Source organism: Camellia sinensis, chromosome 15 (assembly GCF_055761805.1).
Source record: "Camellia sinensis isolate YWXY chromosome 15, ASM5576180v1, whole genome shotgun sequence".
In the NCBI taxonomy this organism is placed as follows: Eukaryota; Viridiplantae; Streptophyta; class Magnoliopsida; order Ericales; family Theaceae; genus Camellia; species Camellia sinensis.
In genome coordinates, this window is record NC_138975.1 from 22,160,696 (window position 1) to 22,170,430 (window position 9,735).

The 9,735-nt window shown below is 38.6% G+C and overlaps 1 protein-coding gene across 1 annotated transcript; it reads right to left on the reverse strand.

Moving 5' to 3' along the window:
* Positions 1-5,576: 5,576 nt before the first annotated feature.
* On the reverse strand, positions 5,577-6,077 carry LOC145812847 (uncharacterized). The gene has a single exon (XM_082908076.1). It carries the CDS (start codon positions 6,075-6,077, stop codon positions 5,577-5,579), a length of 501 nt encoding a protein of 166 aa, XP_082764202.1.
* Positions 6,078-9,735: the final 3,658 nt, after the last annotated feature.

A 9,735-nucleotide genomic window follows, 5' to 3' on the forward strand; every position in this document is an offset into this window, starting at 1 on the left:
GGCTTTTAGTACTTTTTTACGTTTGGGAGCATAATGCACGTGCCACACATACTACGATCCGACCCGTTAGGCAAACCGTTCCCGTAATACATTGTAAACCTAAACCCATTTAGGCATGTTTTGGGAACTGTAATTCATGTCGATTCAATTTGTTTTGTTCTAAGATTGTGGGAGATCTGTCATATTTGTTGAGGAGCAATCGACAATCGTGATCTGTTTGTGTGTGTGCCAACGGTTAGGTGATTTGTTACATTGCGACATGCGAAGGTATTCCAAGTAGGGTACGGGGAGAAGATTTGAAGGAGGCGTTGTAATTTCTCAGCCGGAGTGAAACGATGTCTACGAAAGGTACGTGTCACCAATGTTGTTGTTGTTTCCCTTTTCGTTATGTTCCTTATGTGGTTAAATCATTGTGTGGTTGTGGTTTGGTGATTTTTGTATAATGTTCCGAATCAGTTATTTTGTGATTGGGAAAAGTGGGGGTTGTATATTGTGTGTGGGTGTGTATTGTGTGTGACGTTGTTGAGTGTGTTGTTGTATGTTGTAGGTGTCATATACATGAAACGATGGTGATGGGTGTAGCTGTTTATGTTGAGTTAAAAAGTGTTGGGTTGCGATGTTGGCTGAAAGTTTGGTGTTGGCATGTAATGTGACACTATGTGGCGTTGATGTTGTGCAAGTGGTGTTATTTTTTTTTGGTTGATTGTGTGTCTTTTTGTTAGACAGTATTAGCGTTAAGTGTGTTTGGCTGTTACGTGTTGGCGATTAGTGAACATGTAACACAGGGTTTTATGTTTGATATGTGGGTGGTTTGACTGACTAAGTTGATATGTGAGAATGTGTATTGGGTACGTACAAGTGTTGTGGTGTTAAGTGAGAGTGGGGCAATGTGATATGAGTAGATGTGAGTTGGTTGGGGGTGACATTAGTGCCAATAAATGTGTAAGGGAATTAGTGGGTTTGGTAAACACGTTGTTTATGTTGTGTCACATTTTTGCAAAACCTTTAACGCGCTATCATTGCGATGATTTACATTCTCTATTATGAGTTTTCTGGTGGTGTAGTTGTCATGGAGTTGTATGTGTGTGTTTATATTGTTTCAGGTCTGTGGGTTATGTTTGTAATTAAAATTTTTCAATTTTATTGGTTTGTGCGTACATTAGGTAGGTGTTTCAGGGTATGCAATGTAATTAATTTGTTTTTTGTGAAAATGTAGATGGTGACGGTAGCAGAAGTCCGTGGACGCGCTCATGTGAACGGAAGCGTGTAGAAGGTGCAAGTGGGGCAAAATCGAACAGACTGGGTGTTAACATACAGGGCCGCATATTGTTCAAGCAATCGAAAACAACCCACCAGCAAGCTCGTGAACAAGTTAATAAACTGGCTTCAGGGCCGTCACGCACTGCACCCACAAGGATTGACTTCCGCTCAAACATTGCGGGCATCGTGAAGCTTGTAACAACATCTTCTTTGAGGGCTGGTCACTTTGAACAGTTGAAGAGGACTCCATTTTGGATCATGATTGAGGCTATCCGAATTAACAAGCTGAATCACAATGAATTCATGAAGTTTGACGAGGCGATTTTGAAAATAATACGGATGTACGATGCACATTGTGATGCATTCAACATTGGTGGAAATTTTGTGAAGCTATGTAAAAGTGATATTAGACTTCTGTTTGGGATTCAATGTGGTACTAAGCATATTGATCTGTCTCCTTGTCAAAGGCCGACATCGAATTTCATTCAGCAGAGGAGTCATAACACTGTAAGGATAACATCGAAGCTCGTGAAAACATTGTTCGAAGAAGCCATGGCCGGGCGAAGAAGGGTTGACGAGGAGGACACAGCAAAGTTGTTGACACTTTATATGTGTGGGAAGTTGTTTTTTGCTAATTCTGGAGAGACAATAAGCTGGGCATTTGTGCGATACATTGATGACCTAAAGACTGTACGTACATACGATTGGACTGGTGCAATACTGCAAATGTTGATGGGTTCAATCAAAGATTTCCATCATACACCGGAGAAGGTCACTAGTTATGTTGTCGCATTGCTGGTATGTAATTTTTAGTTTGTTTTACAAATTTATTAATTGTTTTACGTGTAGTGAACATTCAACACTGGTGAAACCTGAAACGGAGAATATGTTCCCAAAATTTATGAGATGGGACATTGGTGCCTTAGTTACCTAGATACAGGGTTTGGATTTCTCAGCACCTGGCAAATTCCGGGTATATGACCTCTATAATGATGTGTAATATTTGTTTACAACTGTTATTTGATGAGGGTATATGAATGTTGTGATGTTTGTGTTGTGTTTTATTTATGTGATGGGCAGGTACGAACTAACAGATTAAGGTCTTTGGAGTATGAACGTGACATTTTGGCAACAGACGAGCATAAAGTTGGCCATCGTGATGATAGAGTGACGGATGTGGTTGTTGGTTGTGGCGATGTGATGGTACGTGTGGCGCATGAGGTTGGGGATGACATGGGAGTGAAAGCGAAAGACGTGCACAGCATGGTGCGTGATGTAGGGAGTGACGTGGCTAGTTTAACCGAATTGGAAAAGGCTTTGAAGTCTATGGCAGACATAGAAGTGTGGAACAAAACAAACGAGGGGACAATATCAAAGCTGGAGGATAAAGTAGTTAGTTTGAAGAGTAAAATGGAAATGTAAGCCATGAACATTGTCAGTGGGTTCAGGTGTCATGAAGGTTAAGGATGACGAGATACAAAAACTTGAAAATGAGAACAAGGAATTACGCCAAACAATTTCAATGTTGGAGGACCAACTGGCTGACCAACAAGTATACACTGTCACGCAAGCTTACCGGAAAAATGACTTTAGGGACGTTGGTGCAAGCCATTGCCAAGGAGGAAGTGGGCTCGATGTGACGGTGGTGCATGATGTTACGCCTATTCAAGTTGGTGTAAATTTGGGAGTTAGTGGTCAAAATGTTACTGTGTACACAATGTCTGATTCTAGTTCGGCGCCACAACAGAGTGTGGGTGATGTCAATCTGTCAGACCTTAAAGTGAGGGTGTTTCCGAATATAGGGAAAGGTGTGAGAAATTCATTCGTGCGTAACATTAAGAACAAAGTTAGGAAAGAATTAAGGCTAAAGATTATGACTGCCAGGTAAGCCATGAGCACGAAAAGAAAATAGTCACGCACGGGTGCAAGGGTGGGAAGGTGGACAAAGGCACTGTAAATGACACAGTTGTAGATGTGGACACAGTTGGTGTGCCTACTACTAAATGGTCTGGGCTTGAGTTGAACAACCGATTTGGGGTGTGGAAACTGATGACGTTTGAGGAGAAGATGAAAATAACAAAGGCTTATGAACGAAATGGCGACGGGTATGTACGGGTATTTATGTAATTTCCCTTCGTACGCGTAACGTGTTTTGGTGAGATGATGTGATGCTGTGTTTGTTTTATGTGTAGGGCTGTCATGTGGGCTAGTGTTGAAAGTGGTGTGACAGTGTATTTTATCGTCGTCAAGAGTCTTGTACGTGGAGAAAGTATCTGTAGCAATGTGAGTTGTGTCATTACGTTAGTGTCGCGCGCGATGTGTTGTGTTATATGGAATTGTGAAATGTGTGTCGCCATATGTAATTGATATGGTTGATTTCCATATTTAATGTTTTCGTGTCTCAATACAGGTGATTGATATGTATGCTGAGACATTGGTGACAGAGCAGGCACATGTCTGTGCGGGTGATTCTTTATTGGACAAATCTTACTTCTTCAACAGTATTTGCATGGTGAGAAAGTATTGTTTAATTGTTGTATAGTGACCAGTGGATTATCTACTGATATAAAATTTTTGTTTTGTAGAATGTTATCAAAACCAGTAGCACGCAAACAATGGAAAGTTATGTGCTGAAGAATTGTACATCGTCAAAGGATTGTTGTTACATTCATTTCCTATATGCAACCAAGCACATTGGACGCTGGTGGTGTACGACGCAGAGGATGGAAGTTGGAAACATTTTAATCCAATGAGGCAACGTTCGTCTGGAAGGTCAGACGTGCACTACAGTGAAGCGTTTGTCCTGGTAAGGAATACATGTAATTGTTGTTTTAATCAGGTCATGGATGTATTGTGAGTTTAAATTTAATTCGGGTGATTGTTTTGTGTGTGATAGAAGGAACGTGTGTCAATTGTAATGAAGCGGTCGTTACGAGCAGATGGAATAGACGAGGTTAGCATCGCTGAGACGTTCAACCATCCCCTAGAGTCTGTTGAAGACTGCCCATAGCAGAAACCCGACTTGTAAGTGAACCGGTGTTGGAACCGTAACATTTTTTCGTTATTTATGAAAGTGATTGTGCAATGTAATTGAACACTTATTTTTTGGGTTTTTCCAACGCAGGCTGGATTGTGCGGTTATTGTTTACGCGGTGATGAGGCAGTACGTGCACCATGTCGACGTAGGGCGTTCATTGCAAGGTACTAACGACATCGTGTTGAGAGCAAACATGGTTAAAGGATTTGTGAATGACATTATTAGGGGTTTTAAACATTCCACTTGAATGTTTATTTTTAAGCACATATGAAAACAATATCGTACAGTTATATATTTTTTATTAGCAAGTGGTATATGCATGGATTTTTTGATTTTGTGAACGTACATTAACAATATTAATTTGGTAGTAAATACGATATGGGGTTACGTTAAATATGTTTTGTTTTTTTGTAACTTGCGATACTTGCATGGGCATTGTGTTTATATAAGCTTGGTATTGGAAAAATGTAGTTGTGAATGAAATGTACATGATATTGGCTGGTGATGTTGTTTGATAGTGGGTTTGTCTGGTGCATAGTAATGTGATTGGGTATGTTGAACAGCAGCAGCTTGTGTGGCAAAACAAATTATATGGGTCGGTGTTGTTCCACGTATAGGGTGGTTAGGTAAATGTTTATGCTGGGGTGTGGGTGAACCATGTTGTGTGTTGTGTATGGTATGTTACGGATTGTGACGATCGTGTGTTGAGTAAGTGAGAAGGTGATTGTGGTGTTGTAACTTTTGAAGTATGTATTATAGTTTGGTGAATGTGTGTCATGATGTAGGTGTGACGTTTTTAACATACCATGTTTTGAATATGTGCGTTGAATGGGACCACATTTGACTTCAATGCCATCCATGCAACCAAATTATTACGAAAACGAAAATGATACATACCACTGTTTGCAAAATATTTTGAAAAATGTAAAACAGGGCAATAGTAGGAAAATAGTTAGGTAAACTGTTAAGTTTGGGATTGTGTCTGACCCAAATTATTTGGTTGACTTACATAATGAAGACGACGTAATAACGAAAACGATAATAGTATAGTATGTTCGGTGTGTTCATACATACTTATTTAAAAGGGGAAAAAAGAAAATCACAATGACAAACTTATGAACGAAAACAGTAAACATAATGTTGCATGCAGTGACAACTAAATTGGTTCTTTACATGTCTTCCTGTTGTGGTGCCCCATGCATTGACAACGTCCGCATCGAATTTGCTGTGTGTCTACCCCCTGAGACAGAATTCGTTTTTTCTTTGGCCTCCCCAATGGTCATTTCATAACTGGTGGGTGTATGATGAAATCTTTAGTGTTGAACGGTGGTTTCTCAACAGTTGGTATTGGAGTTATGCTTGAAGCATATGTGGAACGATATTCGGACACATGGTAATATGGTTCAACCAAGTCATACAAATCCTGTTCGCTGTTACGGATTGCAACCATTGCGTGTGCACATGGAAGTCGTTTAATCTGCCACTGAAAGCACGAACACATCCGCCTGCCAACATCTACAAGTACTGATGGGTATGAATAGACCTCGTACACATCCTTATTTGATTGGCTTAAAAGCCACGCCCTGCCTTTGTTGTATGCTTTTACCAACCGGGACTCGATTTTAGAGCAAAGAACTCCAGGCCACGCGGCTGCCTTACGTCGGCGTTTTGACATTTGGTCCATAATTTCCGTTCTAATGTTATCAACCATCTTTGTGATTGGGAGGTGGCGTGCCTCACGGATCCATGAGTTGAATGACTTAGCGGCGTTGGAACACATCTCGCCATACCGGTCACCGCTACAGACATAACGATGAAAATGTAAAAAATAGTTTTATGTAATTATGAAGGAAAAATGCATTAAGCCGAACAATGTATGAAATTAATTTGGTGCAACATATTCATGATTGGGTGCGTACCGAAAGTAGGCATTTGCCCAATACGCCGAAGGTAAATCTTTCAAAAAACCCGTTGCCACTTGTCTGCCCGATGTCTTAAACCTTTCTAAGTTGGAATTGAATGTTGTTACGGTCGGTGCATAAGTGCATTCACGAAATTTGCTTAGCAAGCCGACACAGTGCATCTTGTTGGTGTATCGCATCTTGTTTTGCAAGTTCCGTTGCAAATGTTGCAAGCAGAACGCGTAGTGGGCAGATGGAAATGTGATCGGAATAGATTCGAGTATACTTGTGTGTTGGTCTGAAATAAATGTGATCGTCCTGTCTGTTTTGACCACGTTCGCGAGGTGTTCCAAAAACCAAGCCTAATTAGTTGTTTTCTCCGAGTCGACAATTGCAATTGCCTATGGGAATAAACCTGTGTGCAAAATTAATTGTGGGTTTAGTAAATGGGTAGGACGCAAACATCATTGAGTTTTAAAAAAAAAAAACAAATTATGCCATTAACAATGTGTGTGTTACGAATGAGCATAACCTTGATTACTATCCTTTGCAGTAGTAGCTAGCAAGTTTCCTTTGAATTTCCCCTTCAAGAAGGTACCGTCCAGGAATAGTAAAGGGCGACAATGATTGAAACCATCGATGCATGCTTAGAATGATATAAAATATCGTACAAATCGGTGATTTTGGTCATCATAGTCAATGTTAATGTAACTGCCCGGATTGTTTTCCATAACAGAATTACTATACCACCATAATTGATCGAACGAAATGGAATGTGCACCGAACATCTCACCCCTTGTTTTCTCAACTCCCAAGCATGCTACCCGGTAGCTTATGTCTAATCCAAAATCTTTCTTCAAGTCATAAACAACATCGGAGGGTCGTGTGAGCGGTTTGTCACGTACTCGTTCAGAGATAACAACAGACACTAAAACAGACCCTGCCCTCGGGTTTTTTGGTGTCCGAATGGCAACACCGCAACTGTGCTCTGCGTTCCACTTACAAATGTAAAAGAACTCATGAGCATGAAAGACTCTTGCATGTATAGACCACATACATCCTTTTGATTCCCTCATCGTGCACACAACTGTAATCTGAACGGAGTCATTCTTCAGATACTTGAACCGGAATCTATATTCAACTGCATACTTACGAAGAACATTACGGAATTCAGCAGCCCCGCCCTTAAAGCTTTGACCCACATGTGTGGTGCCATTAGCCCATGGAGCGGACAATTAAACTTTGTCAACATGAGGACAAAATTTTGGGAGTAAATCATCTTGTTCATCGTCATCGTCCGACTCATATCCTTCCTTCGGCGAACTGAATCTAACATCCGATGGTTTCCGATTTGCATCACCAAAACCGTTTGAACTTTGCATGCATCGAGTTTCAATGACGACATCAATATTTCCTAAACGGAAAGACCATGCAAGGGATACCATGTTTTCCATATCGATATCATTTTGTGATTTGAAACTGTTGTATCTTGGAATCTTGAAAAATAAACACACATCAGCATGTATGAGACCATCAAAATTTTGACGGACAGAATTAACCAAATCATCAAATCAAAATGGAAATTGCAACTTCATGGCGGCGTTCGTATCACAGTAACAACAATCCAGCATAACATGAGCGTCCATCCCTACAATATGCAAACAATGTAACAAAATGGTTTTAGATTACAATCAATGCAACGCACCAGACTGTAACATACGAATATTTGTGAACAACCCCCTCATCCTCCGTGCCTTATGCAAAACCCAGCCATGTGTATCGCATACACATAAAATCATCAATGTGTATCAACACATATTGAGTGTAAAAATCGTATAAATTACACAGTAACACAAACCTAAAACACCCAAAACACCAATACACGACACCAATGTGTCATCTGGACAACGACGTATACAGCCGAAAAGCCGTTAACATATTAAATACGAATGTGCCCAACCCCATACAAATGGGAAACAATGATTACAATATGAACATTATATGGCACACCATGCAATTAACCTAGACACACAACGCACATGAAAACACCTGAAACAAAACAATACCTCCAACATAACAGCACTACTGCCGGTGAAACTCGAATCACCATCTGTCCACAAACACACCAATGACCACAACACACCGTCACATCAGCCAGAAAAACCCTAACACAATGAAGGAAACATATTGTACTTCCATATACACAACAAACCCCACAAAAAAAAAAAAAAAAACCCCTCATGAACAAAAAGGGTATAAATGACCAATACATATTACCAAATAAGGAAAAAAGGATCAACACAACTATATTCACTCATTGATAGGACCAATCAGAGCAACAAACACAACGTTGGGACCAAATGGTGAAATTGTTTGTGGGATGGGATTTATTGGTAAATATCCTAATATTTTTTAATGATTTTTTTTTTTTATTTTTTGATTAGTATGTGATATTTTATGATATATATAATCTAATAGTGAAGAATCTTTTATGATTATTTTTACAATATTTTTTTTCATAATTTCTAATATTAGTCCTATTACTCTTGTACGATACTCTCAAATGAAGTACTCCTAACAAATTAACAATGGGTTACTTGACTGATATGATTGTGATATACCTTTCCATTTATTAATTCATTCGTGATAAAAATAGAATTTGAGGGATCGTTTTGTGTTCGATTTAAAATATTGAGTGTTCAATTATGTTCAATTTTAGTCTTACCTTATATTACATATCAATTAATAAATGAAAAGTTGATATGAAGTCATCTCAATCATGTGATGAATCCATTACATAAAATACTTTCTTTCTTCTTCTTTTTTTAATCTAATTTTGTACTTTTATCTTACCATTATGAATGACAATGGGACGAGATTAGATTTATGACATGTCTCTAGTTTGTTTTTTTTGGACAGGAATATATGAGATAATTAAGGCAGGGTGAGAGTAAAGAGATGTCGGAGTAATTTATCACCTTGAGGAAACAGTACTAATAATTTAGAAATATATTTTATGAGAAATGAAAATTGATGAGTAATGGCAATTAAAAAGATTAAAGTTAAAATAAAGAGGTGAAAAATGACATTCATATTTAGGGTTTTAGTTTCATTAGTATTTAGGCTTCATTTGGTATTGGTTAAGAGAAAAAAAAATTATTTCACTAAAAAAAATATTAGTTCATTTGATGAACTCATATTTGTCAAAAGCTTAGCCAAATTTACTTTTATTAAAGTCATTAGAAAAATCAAAAAAGTTAAAAATGTACCAAACAAATTATTTTTTTAGCGTTGGATTTTTAATAAAAGTATATTTACTCAATAAATTAACTTTTTAACTAACTCTCAAAACACTACAAGAATCTGCACTTTTAGCGACCACTTTCCGCGACCAATATAAAAGTTGGTAGCTAAAAGTTACCTTTGGCGACCAAATATTAATTAGTCGTGAATGATCATTATTTTTGGCGACCAAATATGAGCTGGTCGCAAAAGGTCATATTTTGGCGACCAAAGAATGAGTTGGTCATAGAAAGT